Source organism: Schistocerca serialis, chromosome 1 (genome assembly GCF_023864345.2).
Source record: "Schistocerca serialis cubense isolate TAMUIC-IGC-003099 chromosome 1, iqSchSeri2.2, whole genome shotgun sequence".
NCBI classification, from domain to species: Eukaryota; Metazoa; Arthropoda; class Insecta; order Orthoptera; family Acrididae; genus Schistocerca; species Schistocerca serialis.
The window spans coordinates 768,048,305-768,074,176 of NC_064638.1; the positions used below are offsets into that span (position 1 = coordinate 768,048,305).

The 25,872-nt window shown below is 42.9% G+C and overlaps 1 protein-coding gene across 4 annotated transcripts in view; it reads left to right on the forward strand.

Moving 5' to 3' along the window:
• The window catches only part of LOC126482528 (uncharacterized), a 95,040-nt gene extending 70,505 nt beyond the window's left edge, over positions 1 to 24,535 (forward strand). For all 4 annotated transcript variants that reach the window (XM_050106540.1, XM_050106541.1, XM_050106539.1 and 1 more), the window contains 2 exons: positions 91 to 302; positions 24,327 to 24,535. In XM_050106540.1, coding sequence (XP_049962497.1) covers positions 91 to 302; positions 24,327 to 24,393 — 279 coding nt within the window. In that variant the 3' untranslated portion in view covers positions 24,394 to 24,535. The remainder of the gene's footprint in view (positions 1 to 90; positions 303 to 24,326) is intronic.
• Positions 24,536 to 25,872: the final 1,337 nt, after the last annotated feature.

A 25,872-nucleotide genomic window follows, 5' to 3' on the forward strand; every position in this document is an offset into this window, starting at 1 on the left:
TGGATTGTCATTTTAATTAGTTGTTTCATGAAAGTTATTGATGTCTATTTTTGACATGTTACCACATACTAAGGCTTTCATTTTTAATAGGTGTACCTCATTATTGAAGCATTGTCTGATGGTGCAGTGAAGATGGGTGTTCCTCGAGCTATGGCAACACAGTTTGCTTCTCAGACTGTGCTAGGTGCTGCAAAAATGGTGCTAGAGACAGGGAAGCATCCAGGGCAGTTGAAAGATGAAGTGTGCTCACCTGGAGGTACTACAATCTGTGGTATCCATGCATTGGAGAAGGGAGGTGTCAGGTATGTTGAACAGTAGAGAGAGAGAGAGAGAGAGAGAGAGAGAGGGAGAGGGAGAGAGAGAGAGAGAGAGAGAGAGAGAGAGAGAGAGAGAGAGAAATTGATCTAATGTGGTGTAATCTGACTTGTATATTACTTACCCAGTTTCAAAAAAGTCTAGAAAACTCCTCTAGCACCTTCTCATGTGGATGATGCAGGTACTTCAAACATCAGTAAGAGAACAAACAAATTTCAAAATATCTCTCAAGTAATACAGTTTAATATATCATCATATTGGCAATACAATCACTTATTATACAGTAGTAGCTAATGTTGGAAACGCTTGTAAACATTTCATTGCTGTTAGCTGTATCAGTATACAGAAATAACTAAATAAATGGGTAACACTTGGGAAGAAAAGTTTGATGTTTATACCGTACACCTGTTATGAACTAGTTGTTGTGAACTGGTTCAAGACATGAAATATCCAGAGTCAATTTTGGCACAATCTGTTGTTTGTTTGCAATACAACCTCAGATATTCCCCCACTGTGGTAATTGTTTGACAGACTGACTATAATACCATCAGCACATAAGAGGTTTCCTTCCTTTATTTAAAAAATAATTAGTTCTGTCATAATAAACAAGGACACATGGAAGAAACTTGTTTTGAGTATGAAAGATTTATTTATTACAATTGTAGTGACCCACGTAAGATTCTACACCCACAACCTGAGTGCACAGTGGTATGGCATGCCATGGATATCGCAGGGGCCTTCACTCTCAGATGCGTGCAAGGCATCTCCATAGTGCAATCTACTGGCTGGCCGATGGCTTATAGAATCGTGCCTCACCAACCTTGCCACCAATCAGATATTGATATTCAGCCTGTGTGTCTCAGACTAATAGTGCAGCCACTCCGTGACGAGTGTTTTCCTTTACTGGTATTCTTGAAGTAATAAGATGTGTCTGTTATTATCTGTATTTTCTTGTAGTCAGAACAGCAATAGGAAATTAATACAAACATAATGAAGGCAATGAGAAGAAAATGTGATTATAAATGATGTGCAGACATACTGTCCATGTAAAAATTTACATTTCCAGCTGTTATGTTTGTGATCTTGTTCACGGTAGTTTTATTTTCATGCATCAATAGTAGTCATCCAATATATTCTTGTTCCACAATATGAAGCTCTTAATGTAATATTCTTTTTTCAAAGAAATGGCTTCAGTGTAGCCAGGAGCTGAACCAGAGTACTGTTGAGAAAGTATATAATCACACCTGTGCAATCCAAAGATTGTGGAAAGCCATCATTCTTCCAGTCAAATACGCATAGTTGGCTACATTTTTATACCAACAAAGTTCTTCCTAACTTCTTTAAAAGAAATATTCATTCCATTGTTCTTGTTAGTGAATTAGTCTTCTTGGTAAATCATTCACCAAATAAAAGGACATAAATGTGAGGTCCTTTGAAAACTCCTATTTTGATCTAGAAGACCAAGAATAAATTGTATATCTAATTAACTGCCCTGACATGGGGGTTCATTAAGCAAAGTCTGATGTGAAGTGAGCGAATATTAGCCTGCTTTGGCAAGTGATTTGCTCATTGACAGTGTTTGGCATTTCTGCTTCCAAGAGTTGTAAAATGGGTCACTCCTTCCGTACCCAGTTCTGCTCTTGAAAAAAGTGAATAATATTTACTTGAAAATTAATATCTGGTTCTCTGGGAATGAACTGGCACTGAACTACACTGAAACACAAGACATGCAATTCTGTACTGCACAAGAACTGGCCACACTATTAGAAACAATGCATAAAAGTAAATTTATAAATGAAATTGATATTCTGAATTTGTGTGTGTTTTACTGATAAGAAACTGAACTGGGAGTTGCATGTTACAGAGCTTGTTAAATGTCTAAGGTCTGCAACTTTGACATTATTAATAATAAGAGATAGTTGAGAAGAAAATGTCAAACAATTGACTTACCTTTCCTAATTTCATTCACTAATGTCATTCGGCATCATATTCTGGGGTAACACAGCTTAGAGGAGAGGGCAGGCAAAAATGTTTGTTGCGCAGAAGCATGTAATAGGATTAACATGAGGTGTCCACTTCAGGAGCTCTTGTAAGCATCTCTTTAAGCAGTTGGGCACACTGACAACAGCCCACAGTGCATTTACTCCCGAATGAAGTTCGTTGTTAGCAATTATTGTTTGTTTGAAAACAACAGTATTATTCAGAAATACTCGAAGGAGAAATTACTTGTAACCATCTGACTTAACTGTAACCATACTCAGTTGAATATATCAGACAATGGAAAATCCAGTACAGAATATAACAGTGTTAGGAACATGATATCAAGTTCCTAATGACCATATAGCAGAGATGCTAAATCGCATGTAGGCACAACATAAAGATTCTCGGAAAGTGCACTCTTGGCCAACAAGGTCTTTGTCAAAAATAAGAAATAGACAATGCATACCATGCCCCCCCCCCCCCCCCCCCCACACACACACACACACACACACACACACACACACACGACCAGTCTCTGGCTGCTGAGGCCTGGCTGCGAGCAGCAGCACATTATGGGAGAGGCAACTGGGTGGTTGGAGTGAGGAGGAGGCTGGGACGGGGAGGGGGATTGATAGCAGGGTAGAGATGGAGGATGGTAAAGTGCTGCTTGTGGGACATACAGGGACGAGGTGGAGAGAGGGTAGGACAGCTAGGTGCAATCAGGAGGTTATATGGAAGTTGGTGGGGGGGGGGGGGGGGTGGAAATGGAGAGAAGTTAAGACTGTGGGTGCATTGGTGGACTAGAGGGCTGTGTATTGCTGGAGTGGGAACAGGGAAGGGGCCGTATGGGTAAGGTTGAGGCTAGGAGGTTATGGGAATGTAGGATATATTGCAGGGAGAGTACACACATTTCAGAAAAGCTGGTTTTGTTGGGAAGGATCGAGATGGCACAGACCATGAAGCAGTCATTGAAATGAAATGAAGAACATTGTGTTGGGCAGCATGCTCAGCAACAGGGTCGTCCAGCTGTTTCTTGGCCACAGTTCGTTGGTGGCTATTCATGCTGACAGACAGCTTGTTGGTTGTCATGGCTATGTAGAATAGACCTAGATGCAAGGTCTGTCCTGTACACCGTACCACCACTACCACCACTACCACCACCACCACCACCACCACCCACTCCAGTCCGGTCACGAGCATCACCAATCCCATCAAAGGCAGGGTTGCCTGTGAAACCTGTCTAGTGATTTATGAGCTAAGCTGCAACGGCTGTGCTGCTTTCTATGTGGGCATGACAAGCTGTCTATCTGCATGAATGGCCAGCGACAAACTATGGCCAAGAAACAGCTGGACCACCCTTTTGCTGACCACAGTGCTCAATGCTGTGTTCTTCATTTTAGTTACTGCTTCACAGCCTTTGCCATCTGGATCATTCCCACCAACACCAGCTTTTGTGAACTGCACAGGTGGGAAAGCTCCCTGCAATATATCCTATGTTCCCGTAAATGTCCTGGTGCCAACCTTCGTTAGTCATTGTCCTTACCCTTCTAGCCCCTTCCCTGTTCCCATTCCAGCACTACGCAGCCCTCTATTCCACCATCACACCCACAGTCTTTCTACTTCTCTCCATTTCCGATACCTCCCCCACCCCGCCCTCCGTCTAACCTTCAGCATTGCATTTACTCGATGCTGTGCACCAGTGTGGGGTTTGATTAGTGACAGGAGCTTTTAGGACAAGTCCGGTGACCAGCATACTGGTGGAGGCTGGTGTCCTTCCACTGCAAATCAGACGTGCACAACTGCTCACCAGTTACGCAACACACATTCGTAGTTCCCCTGAGCATCCGATTTACCGTCACCTTTTCCCGCCCGCGTCCGTCCATCTCCCGCATCGGCGGCCCAGATCAAGGCCGTTCACATATGGTGTATGCCTCGGCCGCAGCTTCATCTGGACCTTTTGTGTGGCCCTAAGGACTCCTTTAACCCCGCCACTCTCCGCTGTCACTTCTTCTCGATTCCTGACATGACGTGTTCTGGGGCTCTGAAGCGGTTTACACCGACGGCTCAGTGGCTAATGGTCACGTAGGCTTCGCATATGTTCGTGGAGGACATATTGAGCAGCACTCCTTGCCAGTTGGCTGCAGTGGTTTCACTGCTGAGCTGGCGGCCATATCTTGTGCTCTTGAGTACATCCGCTCATCCCTGGCGAGTCATTTCTCCTGTGTACTGACTCACTTAGCACCCTACAAGCTATCAATCAGTGTTACCCTCGCCACCCTCTGGTAGCATCCATTCAGGAGTCCATCTATGCCCAGGTACAGTCCCGCTGTTCCGTGGAATTAGTGTGGACCCCAGGACAGGTCAGAATCCCCAGCAACGAACTTGCCAACAGGCTGGCCAAACAGGCAGTGCAGAAACCGCTTCTGGAGATAGGCATCTACAAAGCTGACCTGCGTTCTTTGTTACACCACAGGGTTTTCCAGCTTTGGGGGACGGAATGGCATAACAGCACCCACAACAAACTGCTTGTCATTAAGGAGACTATGAATGTGTGGAAGTCTTCCATGCAGGCCTCTTGCAGGGAATCAGTTTTCCCCTGCCAGCTCCGCATTGGCCATACGTGGCTAACGCATGGTTACCTACTCCATCGTGAGGACCCACCTCAACGTCGCTGTGGCTCCCAAATGCCAGCTTTCCACCTCGTGCTGGACTGCCCACTTTTAACCGCTCTGCGGCAGACTTTTAACTTTTCCAGCACCCTGACTTCGGTGTTCAGTGACAATGCCTCCACCACAGCTTTAGTTTTACATTTTATCTGTGAGAGTGGGTTTTATACTTCTATGTAGGTTTTAGGGCATATCCTTTGTACCTCCGTGTCCTCCACCCTAGTGCTTTTAGGGTGGAGGTTTTAATGTGTTGCAGAGTGGCTGGCTTTCCCTTTTTATTCTCATGGTTGGCCAGCCACTGTAATCTGCTTTCATGTTTTACTCCCTTCTGTTTCTAGTGTCTCTCACTTGTTTTCTTATCCTCTTTTTTTTCCTTTCGGTATTCGTTGCCTTCCCTTCATTCTTGTGGCTTTTCCTTTCTTTCCGTTTTGTGTTATATGTTTTGTCCATTCTTTTCTCACCCTTGTGGCATTGTTTTATTAGGAACAAGGGACTGATGACCTCATAGTTTGGTCCCTTTTCTCTCTTTAAACCAACCAACCAACCGGCTGCACCAGCTGCCCTAGCCTCTCTCCTGCTCGTCCCTGTATGGTCGCATAAGCAGCAGTTTGCCATCTCCCACCCCTACCCTGCTATTCTTCCCCCTCCCTGCCCCAGCCTTCTCCTTAACCCCCCCCCCCCCCCCCCCACACACACACACCACCACCACCACCACCACCACCACCACCTACCAGTTGTTTCTCCCATTATGTGCTGCTACTCGCAGTCTAGCCTTAGCAGCCAGAGACTGTGGTGGTTTTGTGTGTGTGTGTGTGTGTGTGTGTGTGTGTGTGTGTGTGTGTGTGTGTGTGTGTGTGTTTGTGTGTGTGTGTGTGTGTTATGACAGTCTTTTTGTTGTGCCTATCTGCAACTCAGCATCTCCGCTACGTGGTGGGTAGCAGCTATCCTTTTCATAATACTGTTAAAGTAAAGATATTAATTTTATATGATAAATTGAACTGTTTAAATATATTTAAATTTTACAGTTAATTGTTTAACATTGCTCCTCCAAAACTACTCATTCTCTATATTTGCACTGTACATTACATGCAGTTTCAGAGAAAAGTATTGACCTTATGCTGTGGGCAAGGTTCACTTGTAGTGCCAGAAGGGATAACGTCACATCAGAGCATGCACACTTTAAAATACTGCTGTCTCTCTTCTCTGAGTTGAGCATAGTGCAGCTGACCATCGCGTCAGCATTCAACACTGGTTTCTGATCACTGTGGAGAGAGAGCTGCAAACCGTACTGTCCATTTTATTTGCGTATTTTTGAAGAGAAATGGTGTAATTTTAGTGTGATTTCCAATTTGCATTCAAAGAGGAATGACATAATTTTAATGTGATATTTACAGCGTGCTCTAGCACACGAGCACATGATAGCCATCTACCTTAATGTAGCCCAGAAAGAAATGAAGGATTCAGCCATAACCATTTTTAACCACCTACTTGGCAGCTTTATGGATGCACACACGGGATCCACTCAGTGGAAAATCCAGAATGTAATAATAATAATAATAATAATAATAATAATAATAATAATAATAATATGAAAAGAATAGCTAGCTACTCAACATATAGAGGAGGTAGAACATGGCAGACAGGAACAATAAAAAAAGACTTCTAGGTATTTTCAGCTATTTGACTAAATCCTTCATCAGACATAGGCAGAATAACTTGCATACATTCATAAAAGCGTAATTGACAAACACATAAACACTGTTGCCTTCGGGTGCCATGGCCCAACTGCGGCTGCGTGAGCAGCAATTTTTTTTTGGGTGTGCAGCAGGGGTAGGCACTCTCCTTGGCAATAAATTTTGTTTCTGTAACCTCCATGGTCTCAACCTTTGCCAGTTCCTATCCTCCAGCTGCGCATCACTTTTCTTGCTTCACTCCAGTCCTGCGAACACCTTATATCCCAACAGTGCACCTGCATAGTCATAGTCCTTTCTCCTCCTCTAATTCTCTCCCCTCCCCTTTGCTCTCCCCCCTACACAGACTCCCAATGCTGCACCTAGCTTTCCACTGTTCCCACTATGTCCCTGCATGCTCCCACAGACATTACAAGCATCTTCCCCCGTCTCTACCTGCTATCCGTTTCCCTGTCTACCCCTGCTATAGAGAGTGAGAGGGAGACAGAGAGATATTTAGTATATTATTTGCAGACTCCTTGAAGACACTTTTGCTGCCAACATAGCCTGACTTAATAAGAGTTGAGCTGTGGAGTTAACATCACACAAAACAAAATTTAGCACAGCAAAGACAACACAATATGGTGACGATATCAGTTTATGCTACATTGTACATTGGGCTAAGGTTGGTAATGACCTGAAACAAGTGAATATTGGTCACTTCAAATTCATACACCAGGTGACTTATATCAGTTCTGTTATTCCCATCACATATCATGACAAATATCTCTTGGAGTGTGCAATTAGTGAAGTATAAAACACAGTACGTAAAAAAGAATTGCTTAAGACAGTTGTGTAAATAATCAACATTTTGCCCATTTGTTATTGGGAAAGTGTACTGAAATTGGGAAGACAAACTTATTCCACATTACAGTGAGAGATATAATTATAATTCATGCAACATACAAATAACTAACAAAACCTTTATTTGGGATTAAAAAGACTGAGACTTCTGTAGGGGTCAGAGCTTCAGAAGATTTTCTGTGCCACAGTGTCTGCCACTGTGATGAATTTTATGAATGGTTTCATGGTACCTCCAGTTGCTATTGTCTTTATTTCAAGTATTATTGTACAGTTGCAGCTTTAGCCCATTTTTTAGTATCAAAAATAAAAGCATTATATGTTGGATATATTAGTGACACTTCTAATTTTGACATAGGAACAAGTCCTGTATCTAGATATACCAAGCGCATTACTGTTTCATTGGAGTACTGGGTTGATTTTATGTATGTAATAACTTTGTAACAGCTATTCAAAAATGACATGCTACCACAATAAGAGAACAAATAATTAGAATTTATTTCAAAGAAATTACATACAGTCATATTTACACCAATGATGAATGATAATTAAACATAATTGAGAAAAAAGGCATATGTAGGTTAATTAACAAATTTCTGTAAAATAATTAGAATCTTTCTAGTGTTAAGTATGTTAAAACATGGACCTTATATATCTTAAAGCTCAGCAACAACTGCTCAAAAGTAATGTGCTCCTAAAATAGTGAGAAACCTCTCCCAACATATTTCATGAGAATTACATGCAGTCACATGGGCAAGGACATACGTGGCATAATATACTACTAAAGAATCATCCATAAAGGAAGATATAATGTGCCTAGTATATTTACAGATGAGACTTGTTCCTACGTCAAAATCACAAGTGTCACTAATGTATCCAGTGTTAAGGTTTCCATTTTAGATACCTGAAAATGGCCTAAGGCCGATATTGCACAATAATATGTGAAATAAAGAGAATGGCAATTGATGGCATCATGAAATCAATCACATAATTTCAAAAGATTGTTGAAAGACAGTGTTGGGAGCCAGAAGAGGGAGTTACAGAGCTGTGTATGTTACAGGAGGTGAAAGAGGTGTCTAAGGATGTAGGTCAGCAAGAAAGGCTTTCCTGAAGGGCTTGGATGGATGTGATACATTCTGTGTTGGGTAGAAATACTTCCAGATAGGAATACGAAAAAAGTAACTGGCAGCTTTCTCATGTGATACTGTGAATGTTGCTCCAGCTGTTGAAGGACAAGTTTTACTTTACGAAGTGTTTCACCCCAATATCATAGAGGAAGGTATCTCAATATTTATACCTTCTCAATATACTATCCTCAATCTGCTAAAAGTACACACAAAATCTTTTCTTGAACAGCTCCGACCTCTCTCCATTTGTGACTTGAATGTTTCCACCCAGCCTCCCCCTGACAACCTTCCAGGAATTTCTCATCTGAAACCACACTTCATCTTCCCTGTTACGGTACTGCGAAAGGCTGAAAGCAAGGGAAACTACAGCTGTAATTTTTCCTGAGGGCATGCAGCATTACTGTATGATTAAATGATGGTGTCCTCTTGGGTAAAATATTCCGGAGGTAAAATAGTCCCCCATTTGGATCTCCGGCCGCGGACTACTCAAGAGGACGTCATTATCAGGAGAAAGAAAACTGGCGTTCTACGGATCGGAGCGTGGAATGTCAGATCCCTTAATCGGGCACGTAGGTTAAAAAATTTAAAAAGGGAAATGGATAGGTTAAAGTTAGATATAGTGGGAATTAGTGAAGTTCGGTGGCAGGAGGAACAAAACTCTGGCCGGGTGACTACAGGGTTATAAACACAAAATCAAATAGGGGTAATGCAGGAGTAGGTTTAATAATGAATAGGAATGTGGGTAAGCTACTACAATCAGCATAGTGAATGCATTATTGTGGCCAAGATAGATACGAAGCCCACACCTACTACAGTAGTATAAGTTTATATGCCAACTAGCTTCGCAGATGATGAAGAAATGTATGATGAGATAAAAGAAATTATTCAGGTAGTGAAGGGAGATGAAAATTAGTAGTCATGGGTGACTGGAATTCAACAGTAGGAAAAGGAAGAGAAGGAAACATAGTAGGTGAATATGGATTGGGGCTAAGAAATGAAAGAGGAAGCCGCCTGGTAGAATTTTGCACAGAGCATAACTAGATCATAGCTGACACTTGGTTCAAGAATCATGAAAGAAGGTTGTATACATGGAAGAACCCTGGAGATACTAGAAGGTTTCAGATAGATTATATAATGGTAAGAAAGAGATTTAGGAACCAGGTTTTAAATTGTAAGACATTTCCAGGGGCAGATGTGGACTCTGACCACAATCTATTGGTTATGAATTATAGATTAAAACTGAAAAAATTGCAAAAAGGTGGGAATTTAAGGAGATGGGACCTGGATAAACTGACTAAACCAGAGGTTGTACAGAGTTTCAGGGAGAGCATAAGGGAACAGTTGACAGGAATGGGGGAAAGAAATACAGTAGAAGAAGAATGGGTAGCTTTGAGGAATGAAGTAGTGAAGGCAGCAGAGGATCAAGTAGGTAAAAAGACGAGGGCTAGTAGAAATCCTTGGGTAACAGAAGAGATACTGAATTTATTTGATGAAAGGAGAAAATACAAAAATGCTGTAAGTGAAGCAGGGAAAAAGGAATACAAACATCTCAAAAATGAGATCGACAGGAAGTGCAAAATGGCTAAGCAGGGATGGCTAGAGGACAAATGTAAGGATGTAGAGGCTTATCTCACTAGGGGTAAGATAGATACTGCCTACAGGAAAATTAAAGAGACCTTTGGAGAAAAGAGAACCACTTGCATGAATATCAAGAGCTCAAATGGAAACCCAGTTCTAAGCAAAGAAGGGAAAGCAGAAAGGTGGAAGGAGTATATAGAGGGTCTATACAGGGGCGATATTCTTGAGGACAATATTATGGAAATGGAAGAGGAGGTAGATAAAGATGAAATGGGAGATATGATACTGCGCGAAGAGTTTGACAGAGCCCTGAAAGACCTAAGTCGAAACAAGGCCCCAGGAGTAGACAACATTCCATTAGAACTACTGACAGCCTTGGGAGAGCCAGTCCTGACAGAACTCTACCATCTGGTGAGCAAGATGTATGAGACAGGTGAAATTCCCTCAGACTTCAAGAAGAATATGATAATTCCAATCCCAAAGAAAGCAGGTGTTGACAGATGTGAAAATTACCGAACTATCAGTTTAATAAGTCACAGCTGCAAAATACTAATGCGAATTCTTTACAGATGAATGGAAAAACTGGTAGAAGCCGACCTCGGGGAAGATAAGTTTGGATTCCGTAGAAGTGTTGGAACACGTGAGGCAATACTGAACCTACAACTTATCTCAGAAGAAAGATTAAGGAAAGGCAAACCTAGTTTCTAGCGTTTGTAGACTTCGATAAAGCTTTTGACAATGTTGACTGGAATACTCTTTCAAATTCTGAAGATGGCAGTGGTAAAATACAGGGAGCGAAAGGCTATTTACAATTTGTACAGTAAGCACATGGCAGTTATAAGAGTCGAGGGACATGAAAGGGAAGCAGTGGTTGGGAAGAGAGTGAGACGGGCTGTAGCCTCTCCCCGATGCTATTCAATCTGTATATTAAGCAAGCAGTAAAGGAATCAAAAGAAAAGTTCGGAGTAGGTATTAAAATCCATGGAGAAGAAATAAAAACTTTGAGGTTCGCCGATGACATTGTAATTCTGTCAGACACAGCAAAGGGCTTGGAAGAGCAGTTGATCGGAATGGACAGTGTCTTGAAAGGAGGGTATAAGATGAAAATAAACAAAAGCAAAATGAGGATAATGGAATGTAGTCGAATTAAGTCGGGTGATGCTGAGGGAATTAGATTAGGAAATGAGACACTTAAAGTAGTAAAGGAGTTTTGCTATTAGGGGAGTAAAATAACTGATGATGGTCGAAGTAGAGAGGATATAAACTGTAGACTGGCAATGGCAAGGAAAATGTTTCTGAAGAAGAGAAATTTGTTAACATTGAGTATAGATTTAAGTGTCAGGAAGTCGTTTCTGAAAGTATTTGTATGCAGTGTAGCCGTGTATGAAAGTGAAACATGGACGATAAATAGTCTGGACAGGAAGAGAATAGAAGCTTTCGAAATGTGGTGCTACAGAAGAATGCTGAAGATTAGATGGGTAGATCATATAACTAATGAGGAGGTATTGAATAGAATTGGAAAGAAGAGAAATTAGTGGCACAACTTGACTAGAAGAAGGGATCGGTTGGTAGGACATGTTCTGAGGCATCAAGGGATCACCAATTTAGTACTGGAGGGCAGCATGGAGGGTAAAAATCGTAGAGGGAGACCAAGAGATGAATACACTAAGCAGATTCAGAAGGATGTAGGTTGCAGTAGGTACTGGGAGATGAAGTAGCTTGCACAGGATAGAGTAGCATGGAGAGCTGCATCAAACCAGTCTCAGGACTGAATACAACAATAACAACAACAACAACAACAACAGCAAGGAGGATTCATACTTAAATATATTTATTGGCAACATAGAACCCTAACATTGATGTAATTTTGAAAACTGAGTTATTCAAGGAAAATAAATTCTATAAATCACTGGAAAATATTAAATATGGGATTTTAGCATCCCATAAGAGTATGAATGCCTTATTATTAATATGATTTTTCCCTCCTGAATAAATTGCTATGTTAACTCAGCAACCTTTATGACCAACTACATTTTACTTAAATTATCAGTTCATCAGTCATAAACTCTCCCATTTTGTACTAAGATTTCTGTAGGAGATAATTGTGTTGCTTTCTTTTCTTCTTGCTTTTAGTCCTATTATATACAAGGCATGAATTACACTAATTAACAAATTTAAACTTTTTTTCTGCATCTGGTTTGTAAATGGATGGATTTACCTAATTTTGGGGTCTGAGTACACTGGTAAAATCAGTTTTTCTCTGTGATGTCGCATTTCCTAGATACACAGCAGAATAAAAAAATGATAATAGTGAAAATTGATACAATTAAGTCAAACAAAAATACAAATTCAGAACGTTTGAAATAAATACTATTTTGTATGTATATATGGGCATGATGCCAATAAAAAGTCCAAATTAGTTCAGAAGATATTTTCACCTTTAATCGTCTTTGGTTTTTGAAAAATGTGGTGACGGAGCCGTTCTTTTGTTTGCCATTTCATCACTCTCCGTAACAAGATCCCAGCAGTAGTCACCCATCATCAAAGGATTCCAATGGCCTTGGTAATGGTGTTACATGGTAAGAATGTCTTGGTGAAAGCGTTCACCATGCTCATTGCTTACAGCTCCCAAATTTTCCAGTAAGAAATCAAGGTGAGAATGTAAAAAGTGAATTGTAAGCGACATTCTACATCCCATGTTCTTACAATTGTCCACCAGATCATTCACAATGGTAACATAGTTTTTGTCTTTTCTGTTACCCAAAAAGCCTGGCACAATTGCTTTAAAAGAAGACCAATTAGCTAATTTGATATCTGTGAGTTTGGTATCAACGGTTGGATCTTTCAGAAATTTTCTTATCTGTGGTCCAACAATACTTCTTTAGTTTTGCCTCATTAACTTTGGGAAACTTTTCTTTTAAGTGATTGATGGCCTCACCTTCTCTATCCAGAGCTTTTACGGAGTTCTTCATAAGGCCCATCTTGATATAAAGGGGAGGCAAAATGATTTTATCGGACTCAACCAAGGGGGTATTGTTCACATTTACATTATCAGGAACATATGACTTCCTTATAGACCATTCCTTGACTGTATAGTGGTTCTTGGTGTCATGGCTGTCCCAAAGACAAAAAAAGCAGCAGTATTTCATGAATCCAGCCTGTAAACCTGTAAGGAGTGCAACAACTTTTAAATCACAGCAAAGCTGCCATTCATGATCCTTATATTTGATTGCCTCTAGCAGGAAAGCCATGGTTTCATGAGTTTCTTTCATTTCTACTGTGTAAGCCAAAGGTACCGATGGAAATGCATTGCCATTATGCAGTAGTACTGCTTTCAAGTTGGTTTTACTGGAGTCAATAAATAGTCACCACTCCTGTGGAATATGTTGTACACCTAGCTGCATCATCAGATCATTGAGGTCTCTACTTACACACATTGAATTCTGCATATCGAAATACTGAGCGAAGGAAGCACCTCTTGATCTGAATCAGGCAATTTTTGTCCCTGGAGTTAGAAGGTTCCGTTGTTGCAGTCTCGACCCCAAGAGTTCAGCTTGCTGTTTCGAAAGTTATAGATCATGAACCAAATCGTTCAATTCCTTTTGATTAAAGAGCTGAGGCGAAGTGTCAGGATATTGAGGACAGTACTCTTCTATATGTTTAACACTTTCTGATTCACTTAACATCGTGTCTGGTTCCATGGATTTCAAGTTACAGACAGGAACAGGCAGTCCCTCATAATAGGGCACAGCCAAATGCACTGAAGATACATTTGGATACTTTATTTTATGTCTAATTTTGCTCGAATGTCCCGAAATATTTGTAAGACAGAAGTAAAAGTCATTAGGTTCACACCACACGATCAGAATAGCGAATGGCATGGCTTGGTGTTTTCCTTTCAATGACTCAGTTAAGGTTGTAGTACAGGTTATGCAGGCAATATGCCTTCTCGCTCAAAGCAGTGATTGGTTTTATTTGGGCTTTTGGAGTGAGTTTCGCACACACGTGACGAACGTTGTCGGAGTGGTTTAGACAGCAATGAGATTTACTAGTTGCCATTTTTCTTAGTGTAAGTTTTAAACACAAAAAGTTTGCACTATATTTCACAGGAAACACTCACTGAGGATCTCTTTCACACCACTGGATTACCACACCAACCATTTACTGACGATTTGTAGATCTTATAGCTCTCCTCTGCAAATGAAAACGAACAGTTAAACATCAAAACAGAAGAACACCAAAAAGCAAAATACTGAATATGCAAAATTAAAAAAAAGTTTAAAAACTCAAAAATGGTACATGTTAGAACATTTTGAAAGATATATTCGGATTCTACACACCAAAATACATACTAGTTGATGTATCACATCCCAGATGCAAAATGCTGTTGAGTAGTGTTATTAAGTAGAAATGCTTTGTAAGGCCACAGAAGATTCTGGTATGTTTGTTATTGTTTTAGCATTTACAGTGTTTTTTCAGCAATGGATACCAAACTCAGTGCTTACAGTGATCTCTTATTTTACAATAACGTTTTGTACCTGGTAAGTTTCTCAATTTTTTTACATGATTGGTGGAAGGGAGAGGGGGGGGGGGGGGAGGAGGTAGAGGTTGAGGTTGAGACTGAGGCAATGATAGGGAGAGACGTGGGGAGGGAGAGGGAGAGTGAGTGGAATAAAAGAATTTCAATTCTTCAGGCATGCATTCCTCTGCAGTGCTCCCTCATCTCTTCTGAAAGATAAGCTTACTGCATTGAAGTGTTGCATGACCTAAACAGTTTCTACTGATGTAAAAACGTGCTGGCAAATATGAAAACAACTTACGGGAATGCAGCTGGATGATATCATAGACAATTGCCAATATTTCGATGGGTGATCACTTGGTCTTTCACAAGGCACAAATGCAATGAGAGAGTGCTGTGCAAAGACGTTTAAATCCTTGACAGGGCTTCACTGACCAAGAAAAATATAATGGCATCTACAGAAAGCCCACACACACATCATAAACAACTAGTGCCACTTCACAATGAAATGTGGCAATGTCAGTAGTTGTTTATAGTGAATATTGGTTACCAAAGGGTGAACAATGATAAACTCTATTCCTCTATTGTTTGACCAAGGAGAGATTTTTTTTGCTTTTTTTTTGTTTGTTTTTGGTTTTAGGGCGCAAAACAGCTATGGTCATTAGCGTCCGGTCCATGACTTAGGAAACAGTAAAAACCGAAAATGGAAACCAGCAGCAATGGGAACGAAACTCAAAAAATTGGAGAAGCTAAAAGCAGAAGGAAGGCTTAAAAATCCACTACAGAAAGGGCTTGATTGTCCCCAAAAAAATCTTCAAATGACTGACGTCATTTCACTGGCACTAATAAACTCGAGAACACGATCGGCCGAGCGCATGTCATCTGCTAAAATTGACGATATATCAGGCGACAGCTGTAGACGGGCGCGTAACGGAGTAAAATAGGGGCACTCAATTAAAAGGTGTCTTACCGTCCACAGCTGAGAGCAGTGGGGACAGAGTGGGGGAGGATTGGTGCTTAAAAGATGTCGATGGCTAAAAAGACAGTGCCCTATCCGGAGTCTAGTTAAAATTACCTCCTCCCGAAGACGCGTTCGGGAGGAAGAGGTTCAAGCACAAGGAAGAGCTTTCACGTCCCGCAATTTATTATGGGGAAGTGTCGACCAATGTGCGTGCCATAAAAGAACAACACGACAACATGAAACGCTCCGTAGATCGGCGAAGGGAATCGAGTGAATAGCTGGCCGAAGAAGAGAGACTGCAGCCTTGGCCGCTATATCGGCCGCCTCATTTCCACAGATACCAACGTGTCCCGGGAGCCAGAGGAATGCCACCGAGACGCCCCCCAGGTGGAGCAAGCACAGACAGTCCTGAATCCGGTGGACCAGAGGGTAGACAGGGTAAAGAGCTTGGAGACAGAGGAGAGAGCTGAGAGAATCTGAACAGATAACATACTGTATCCGCTGATGGCGGCGAATGTAGTGGACAGCCTGGAGAACAGTGTAAAGCTCCGCAGTATAAACCGAACACTGGTCGGGAAGCCGAAATTGATTTGGGGTATCGCCAACAATATAGGCACTCCCTACACCTAACGATGTTTTCGAGCCATCAGTGTAAATAAATGTGGCTTCCTTCATTCGTGCACATAGAGCAGCAAATGCCCGACGATAAACAAGTGAAGGGGTACCATCCTTGGGAAACTGACAAAGGTCACGGAGCAGGCAGATCCAAGGACGGAGCCAAGGCGGTGCTGTACCCCAAGTTGTCAAGAAGGTTTTAGGAAAGCTGAAGGAAAGAGAATGGAGCGGTTGACGGAAGCGGACTCCCGGTGGTAGTAGGGAGGAGGGGCGGCCTGCATACCCTACATCAAAGGAGGCGTCAAAAAAAATGTCATGGGCTGGATTAGCAGGCATGGAAGACAGATGGCTAGCATAACGACTCAGAAGGACTGCTCGCCGATTGGACAGCGGAGGTTCAGCAGTCTCAGCATAAAGGCTTTCTACAGGGCTGGTGTAAAAAGCTCCAGACACTAAACGTAATCCACGGTGGTGGATAGAGTCGAGACGACGAAGAATAGACGGCCGAGCAGAGGAGTAAACTATGCTTCCATAGTCCAATTTCGAGCGCACTAAGGCGCGATAGAGGCGGAGAAGGACCACTCGGTCCACTCCCCAGGAGGTACCATTCAGGACACGGAGGGTGTTGAGGGATCGCAGACAGCGAGCCGAAAGATAGGAAACGTGGGAGGACCAGCACAGTTTTCTGTCAAACATAAGACCCAAGAATTTAGCGACGTCCGAAAACGGAAGGTTGACCAGGTCCTAGATATAAGGAGGGTGGAAGAAACTCCTTACGTTGCCAAAAATTAACACAAACGATCTTACTGGGAGAAAAACGGAAGCCAGTTTCGATGCTCCAAGAGTGGAGGCGATCGAGACATCCTTGAAGACGTCATTTGAGAAGGCTGGTCCGTTAAGAGCTGTAGTAGATCGCAAAATCGTCCACAAAGAGGGAGCCCGAGACATCAGGAAGGAGACAATCCATAATTGGATTTATGGCAATGGCAAACAGTACAACACTCAGCACGGAGCCCTGGGGTACCCCGTTTTCTTGGGAGAAAGTACGGGAGAGAGTAGTGTTCACCCGCACTCTAAATGTGCGCTCTGCCATAAATTCGCGAAGAAAAAGGGGCAGCCGACCTTGAAAGCCCCCAAGAGAACAGTGTGTGGAGGATGCCTGTCCTCCAACAGGTATCATATGCTCTCTCCATATCAAAAAATATTGCTACTGTTTGGCGTTTCCGGAGAAAATTGTTCATGATATAAGTGGAGAGAGCAAGAAGATGGTCAACTGCAGAACGATGCTTTCGGAATCCGCATTGGGCAGGTGTTAAAAGACTGCGGGACTCCAGCCACCAAGCTAAACGGCAATTCACCATACACTCCAAAACCTTACATATGGCACTCGTGAGAGAAATGGGGCGATAGCTAGAGGGGAGATGTTTGTCCTTTCCAGGTTTCGGAACAGCAACGACGATAGCTCCCCGCCATCGTCTGGGAAAAGTACTGTCGGTCCAAATTCGATTATAAAGGCGAAGGAGGTAATGCAGACTATGGGTTGATAAATGCAGCAACATTTGGACGTGGATACCATCCGGTCCTGGGGCAGAGGAGCGAGAAGAAGAGAGTGCATGTTGGAGTTCCCGCATGGAGAAAACAGTATTATAGCTTTCGCGATTTTGAGAGAAGAAAGCAAGAGGTTGCACTTCCGCTGCACGTTTCTTCGGGAGAAACGTTGGCAGGTAATTTGAAGAGCTCGAAACCCCAGCAAAGTGTTGACCCAATGAGTTAGAAATTGCGACGGGGTCCACTAATGTGTCATGCGCGACAGTGAGCCCAGAGACTGGGGAGAAACTAGGCGCGCCTGATAACCGTCGAATCCGACTCCAAACTTCCGAGGAGGGAGTGAAGGTGTTAAATGAGCTAATAAAGAATTTCCAGCTTGCCTTCTTGCTATCGCGGATGACGCGATGGCATCGCGCACGGAACTGTTTATAACGGATACAGTTGGCCAAAGTAGGACGGTGGCGGAAAACACGAATTGCACGTCGCCGCTCACGTATTGCGTCACGGCATGCCTCGTTCCACCAAGGAACTGGGGGGCGCCGGGGCAATTCGGAGGTGCGTGCTATTGAACGTTCCGCAGCTGTAAGAATAACGTCTGTAATATGTGTGACCTCATCGTCGACGCTAGGAAAGTGACGGTCATCGAATGTCGCTAGAGACAAAAAAAGTGTCCATTCGACTTGGGCAAACTTCCAGCGTCGCGGGCGCATGCATGGCAGTTGAGGCTGCAGTCTAAGGACACATGGAAAGTGGTCACTCAAGTGTGTATCATCAAGGGCGAACCATTGGAGTCGGATTCGACGGTATTCAGGCGCGCCTAGTTTCTCCCGTCTCTGGGCTCACTGTCGCGCATGACACATTAGTGGACCCTGTCGCAATTTCTATCTCATTGGATCAACACTTTGCTGGGGTTTCGAGCTCTTCAAATTACCCGCCAGCGTTTCTCCCGAAGAAACGTGCAGCGGAAGTGCAACCTCTTGCTTTCTTCTCTCAAAATCGCGAAAGCTATAATACTGTTTTCTCCATGCGGGAACTCCAACATGCACTCTCTTCTTCTCGCTCCTCTGCCACAGGACCGGATGGTATCCACGTCCAAATGTTGCTGCATTTATCAACCCATAGTTCTGCGTTACCTCCTTCGCCTTTATAATCGAATTTGGACCGACAGTACTTTTCCCAGACGATGGCGGGGAGCTATCGTCGTTGCTGTTCCGAAACCTGGAAAGGACAAACATCTCCCCTCTAGCTATCGCCCCATTTCTCTCACGAGTGCCATATGTAAGGTTTTGGAGTGTATGGTGAATTGCCGTTTAGCTTGGTGGCTGGAGTCCCGCAGTCTTTTAACACCTGCCCAATGCGGATTCTGAAAGCATCGTTCTGCAGTTGACCATCTTGTTGCTCTCTCCACTTATATCATGAACAATTTTCTCCGGAAACGCCAAACAGTAGCAATATTTTTTGATATGGAGAGAGCTGTAAGAATAACGTCTGTAATATGTGTGACCTCATCGTCGACGCTAGGAAAGTGACGGTCATCGAATGTCGCTAGAGACAAAAAAAGTGTCTATTCGACTTGGGCAAACTTCCAGCATCGCGGGCGCATACATGGCAGTTGAGGCTGCAGTCTAAGGACAAATGGAAAGTGGTTACTCGAGTGTGTATCATCAAGGGCGAACCATTCGAAGCGCCGAGCTAGTGGAACAGTACTGACCGAAAGGTCCAAATGAGAGAAATTTGTCGTGGAGGCAGACAAAAATGTAGGGACCCCAGTGTTGAGGCAAACTAGATCCACTTGGTGGAAGACGTCTATCAATAGTGAGCCACGTGGACAAGGATGTGGAGATCCCCAAAGCAGGTGGTGGGCATTGAAGTCCCCAACCAGCAAATAGGGGGGGGGGGGGGGGGGGTGGAAGCTGACCAAGAAGATGAAGGAGATCAGCTCGTACCATTGGTGTGGACGATGGAATGTATGCAGTACAAAGAGAAAAGGTATATCCAGAAAGGGAAAGATGGACAGTGACAGCTTGGAAGGAAGTGTTTAAGGGGATTGGGTGATAATGGAGAGTATCATGGAGAAGAATCATGAGTCCTCCATTGGCTGGAGTGCCTTCAACAGAGGGGAGATCAAATCGGACGGACTGAAAATGGGGGAGAACAAAGCGGTCATGGGGACGCAGCTTTGTTTTCTGAAGACAGAAGATGACCAGCGAGTAGGATCGTAAGAGGATCAACAGTTCATCCCGATTGGCTCGAATGCCGCAGATATTCCAGTGGATAATGGACATAGGGTGAACAGAAAATGGAGGAATGTAACCAAGGTTGCCGTCAACTCAACGACTGCTCAGAGCTTGCGACCGACAGCATGGAATGGCATTCAGCCGAAGGCAGAAGATCCTGATCCATAGGTTGTTCAGGAGCAGCTCCTGCCACCAGCGATTGGCCGGTTGATCGGCCGCCAGCAGTGCGTCTCGACGACACAGAAGACGGCCGAGGGCGATTTCCGCCAGGTGGTGCTGTAGATGAGACACGCCTTGGTGGAGAAGGAGATGAACTGGGTTTCTTATTAGCCTTCTTGGAAACATGATGTTTAGATGGAGGAGGAACCGATGCTTGTGAAGTTGGGGTACGTAAAAAATCTTCACGAGTATGCTCTTTTTTCGAAGTCTTGGTGTCTGACTTTTGGGCTCGAGATTTAGCAGAACCCGATGAAGGGTGAGCCATAGAGTGGGCAGGCGAAAGTGGTGAGGTTGAACGGGCGATCTTTGCACTGGCCAATCTGACAAACGTGGCACTAAAGGTGAGGTGACAAGTCTGCGTGGCCGCCTCCTTTGTTGGCCGAGGAGAAGCAAGGACAGTGCTGTATTTTCCTGTCTGAGGCATGGTGGGCTGTCTACTGGCGAATAATTTTCGAGCAGCAAAGATCGACACCTTTTCTTTCACTCTGATTTCCTGAATGAGCTTTTAGTCTTTAAAAATGGGGCAATCTCGAGAGGAAGCAGCGTGGTCACCCATACAGTTGATGCAACGAGGGGATGGAGGTGGACAAGCACCCTCATGGGCATCCTTGCCACACGTAACACATTTGGCCGGATTGGAACAGGACTGGCTGGTGTGATTGAACGCTGACACCGATAGCAACGCGTAGAGTTTGGGATGTAAGGGCGAATGGAAATTATCTCATAGCCTGCTTTGATTTTCGATGGGAGTTGAACTTTGTCAAATGTCAAGAAGACAGTGCGGGTTGGTATGATGTTTGTGTCAACCCTTTTCATAACTCTATGAACAGCCGTTACGCCCTGGTCAGACAGGTAGTGCTGAATTTCCTCGTCAGACAATTCGTCGAGGGAGAGTGTATAAACGACTCCACGTGAGGAATTTAGAGTGCGGTGCGCTTCAACCCGGACAGGGAAGGCGTGGAGCAGAGAAGTACGCAGCAATTTTTGTGCCTGGAGGGCACTGACTGTTTCTAACAACAGGGTGCCATTCCGTAATCTGGAACAAGACTTTACAGGACCTACAATTGCGTCGACACCTTTCTGAATAATGAAAGGGTTGACCGTGGAGAAGTCGTGACCTTCGTCAGACCGAGAAACAACAAGGAACTGTGGCAATGATGGAAGAACTGTCTGTGGCTGAGACTCAGTGAATTTACGCTTGTGAGCAGACATAGTGGAAGATGAGGAAACCATTGTGGAAGAATCCCCCATGATTACCGGCGTCTCCGATGGTGCGCTCCTCCCTTGTGGGGGCCCTCTCTGAGGGCACTCCCGCCTTAGGTGATTGTTCACACCTCAGGTCACACCTCCCGACAAATGGACGGAGGGACCAGTCGGCACTTTCGGAAGGTATTAGCTCGAGTAATCACCCCTCCCTGGGCCGGCCATTACCAGGGGGTACGTACGTGTCCTACCTGTCTACCTGGGGCGGGGAATTATGCGTTACCCCGTCACCGGCTATGCACGAAAATGCGTGGGTCGGCCTTCAGACACGCACAGGGAGGAAGAAAGAGAGAGGGAAAAACAAAGAAAGGGAAAGGAAAGATGGGAGGTCTCAAACGCCGCAGCGGAGAAAAGGGTAAAGAGAAGAGGCAAGGAAAAGCGAAGTACAAAGGAAGGATGAAGACATACAAGCAGAGAAGGCGAAGAATGCGTTACATTTACGAGCGTCCGTCTCCGGACGTAGGCACAAACCATACTCCCAGAGGGGGAGAAAGGGAAGGAAAGAGCCAGAGGTGAGGGGGGGGGGGGGGGGCCAAGATGGGGGATAGGGAAGGATGCAGAAAAGGAAGGTATGCAGCCCGGAAAGGAAGGAGGGCCACATTAGCTCGGGGTCCCGTGTTTGCTACGCACATATCCACAAAAGAGTTGTGGACCCCCTGGGGGGACCAGGGAGGGAGCAGGATTCCAAACAGAATTTAAGCAAACGCCCCAGTCTCAACTGCCTGCTTGATAGTTGGAAATGCACACCAGAATCGCTGTTGCATTCCAAAGAATGATTGCTACCCATTCAGTGTTCTTTAGCAGCAGAATTGTTAGGCTGTTGTAAGTGTGTGTGATGCTCATGCTCTATACATGATGATCTGATGAATGTATTATGTACCACAACTACATGAAATAATGTAGACACTCACCTTTACAGACTCTAAAAGGGCCATAAGCTAAGATGGTGTTCAAAAAATGCTTTTCACAGGGAGTTTCCACAAAATATGACCAATCCTGTTGAACATGCTACTTGTATAAGCCAAAGAGACCATAGACTTAAGTGCCACCTTGTGATTCACGCAACATGCGTCTTTCACTGTTTTCATTCTGGAGAAAAGTGATGGCAAGATGGACTGACTCATCTGACAAACTTTCAGGTCCTGAGATGAAACGAGGTATGAAGTCCCTGTCATGCTGAGCCAGATGGTGACAACTGTCACCTTAAAGATACAAATAAGATTTGGCTTTCTATAAACAGCATGTCGAAATGTACCATCAATCTTTCTCCCGATAATGCACCATGGAATGGAAATCAGCTGCCCTTTTTCACCTCCATAGTGAAACAAACATTTGGCTGGATTGAATTCAAGTGTTCTAAAAAACTGTTCTCAATCTCACTGCCATGAAGCAAACCACAAAAGTTTCATCTACGTAGTTACACAAGCATGCATGTTTTATGGCAATGACTCCAGGGCATGTTCCTCAAAGTCTTCCATAACAATGTTAGTTGATAGTAGGTGACAATGTGCTCCCCACTGAAACTCCACGTTTCAGCTCATAAAACTGGTCATTGATTAAAAGTAAGTGGTAGGCAATTCATGTTGAAATAGGTTACTTTTAGTGAGCGAAGAGAGAGAGAGAGACCGCATCAGAACAAACTAAAATATCAGACTCATGGCCACCTTCCTTTCCTTGACATGTTGATCAGAAGGAAATTTGATGGTATATTAAGGTATGCCATTTCTAGGAAGCTAACTCGTACTACTTTGTGTCTTCAGGCTGATAGTTGTCACCATCTGACTCAGCATGAAGGGGTGTACTGTACCTTGTTTCACAGGGCCTAAATAATCTCACTTTATAGTGTAAGACATATCACACACACACACACACACACACACACACACACACACACACAGTGCTCTATTGACCAACCACATATTGGGTGACTGATGAAAATAATGAGATGTTATGTAAGTCTGCTGCCGTTTTGTCCTACTTCAATAGAATTTCCATCAAGAGCAGTTGTATTCTGCAGAAAAATGATGTAAAGTGCATTTTTAACTATCTAAAATTCGGGTCATTTCGGGGTCTGTAAAGGATGACCTTGGTTTGCCATATCCCAAGCAGCTGCGGCATGTCATAGTTTGGCCAAAGCCATCAGGACTGGAGAAGACCTGTGTACAGAGTGCAAGAGTTACACACACTTAAAATGTCTGAGCAAATTTGTTATTGCAGAATGTTGCCTTGGTCAGGGTCATCCTTAACTTCCGATATGGGCAATTTTTGGGTGTGTGGCGGCACTTTGTTTATGACATGCTTGTTGTCGTTCGGCATATGCTATATTATGATTTCTGGCCAGCTAGCCTCCTACCGAGGGTTTAAATATCTTTGCACAGCACTCTCTTGTTGGATTTGAGCCTTGCAAATGACGGCGTGTTCATCTTGCAAAATATTGGCAGTTGACAAAGACATTAACTGGCTGCATTCTTATAAGTTGTTTAAAATATTTTACATGCCAAGAGAAACTAAAGTCTCCCACTATGCTAAAATATTACCATGATATTAAAGATTTTTTCCCCCTTTAAAAATATTATAATCACTTGTTGCCACATTTGTTGGACAGGTATCGTAATGAGAACAGTTCTGTACATAGAGTATCTCTTGCCTTCATGTTGTGTGTGTTCACAAAAAACTGTTTTTTGGGAATATTCATTCTTAGCTTCACTGTGTGACTTAATAGTTTGTTGTACTGAGAAAACATTTTTAACACACGTTCTGTTTACAGGAGCACCTTAATGGAGGCTGTTGAAGCTGCTACAAAACGTGCCGCGGAGCTTGGAAAAAACAAGTGAGGGGAAAGCTACATACAGATGCATTTACAAATTTGTTAAAATGATGAAATGTCATTTTAAATGAGGTACATAATATTGTTGATCATGTCATAATCTCATGTATGTAATATCTTACTCTGAAATAAAAGTTTTAAGAATGGTTTGTACGTTCTCCCTACATAATTTTCTATGTGATACAAGGATGACTTAGTTGTCGTCACTCAATATTGAGTCCAGTTATATGTTGTACAGAAGACTGATAGATTCATGAGTTATACGTCTTCACAGAAATTAAATATGAATTTACATTAAGTGAAAATGCACAAAATGCTTTTTAATTTGATTTTATTGACTGTAGAAGATAGTTGCTTAATGTATAGCAGTATCACAAAATGGTTGACTGGCAGTGATTTGATTCAAACTTTGTTCCTTTGAATCTGTCACAGTTAATCAGCTGTTAGCTTAATATTGCCTCTGATTCTTTCATGATATCAATTTCACCCCTGCCTCCTTTCCTCCATTAAATTCATAACCTATTAGCTGTTCCAATAAATAAATAAATTCTGATTGACAGCATTGTAAATAGCCTTCTTCAGGGTGGTGTACTTTTTAGTAAACTTACCACCCTGATGATGTAGAACATTTGCACCATTGGCTGAAATGATCCGTACAAGAACATGACAATGTGGTCATGTATATGGCAAAGTGTTATTGAATACTGCAATAGCCATCGTGTTGGAGTTATGTTAGAAATTACTTGTTAGTCCCGGCCACAACTGCTTATTTCATTGTGTGTGGTCATATTTGTCTGCTGCAGGTAGCTTAATAAATCCTCATTTCCATATTATCACTATTAATTTACATATAACTCTCAAAGTTTTCAGTTACAAAAGTTTAGAATGTATTGCTTCACTACACTGAGATGAGATGGCAGTTTGGCAAAAAGGTAGCACATGTGAACCTGATGTAAACCAATGACTGTTATTTGAAGTGTATGAAATCGAAAAACATTTCAGAGTAAGTCTGATTAACATGCAAAGTGACAGGAATGGATTCTAAAGCTTTGGATTTTGACACAAGAAAGTAGAATTTTGTTTTTGAAACACATTGCTTGGGATGGGAATTTTGCTTGAAGGTACTGAGCTAAATAGTTAAACTCCAAAGGATCACACCATATTGTAAGAGTTAGAACTGCAGTCTCGAAACACAGCAGTGGTGGTGTTTCACATGACCTAATTTTCTGTTGATTTATTATGACAAGCATGGAAGATTCATTTTGACTTTATATTGTAATTAATGTGACCAAAATCTTAATTTAAAAAATGGATACCATGGAACAAATTCCTGTTCAGGAGATCTACAGATAGCAAAAAGGAAGTAAATAACACGCAGTTTATACTACACACATACACCTCATACACATTACTAACTTTATCCTAATACACTACAGTTTCTTCTTTGAAGGGGAGGTTTACAAACAAATCCACAGCACAACTAAGG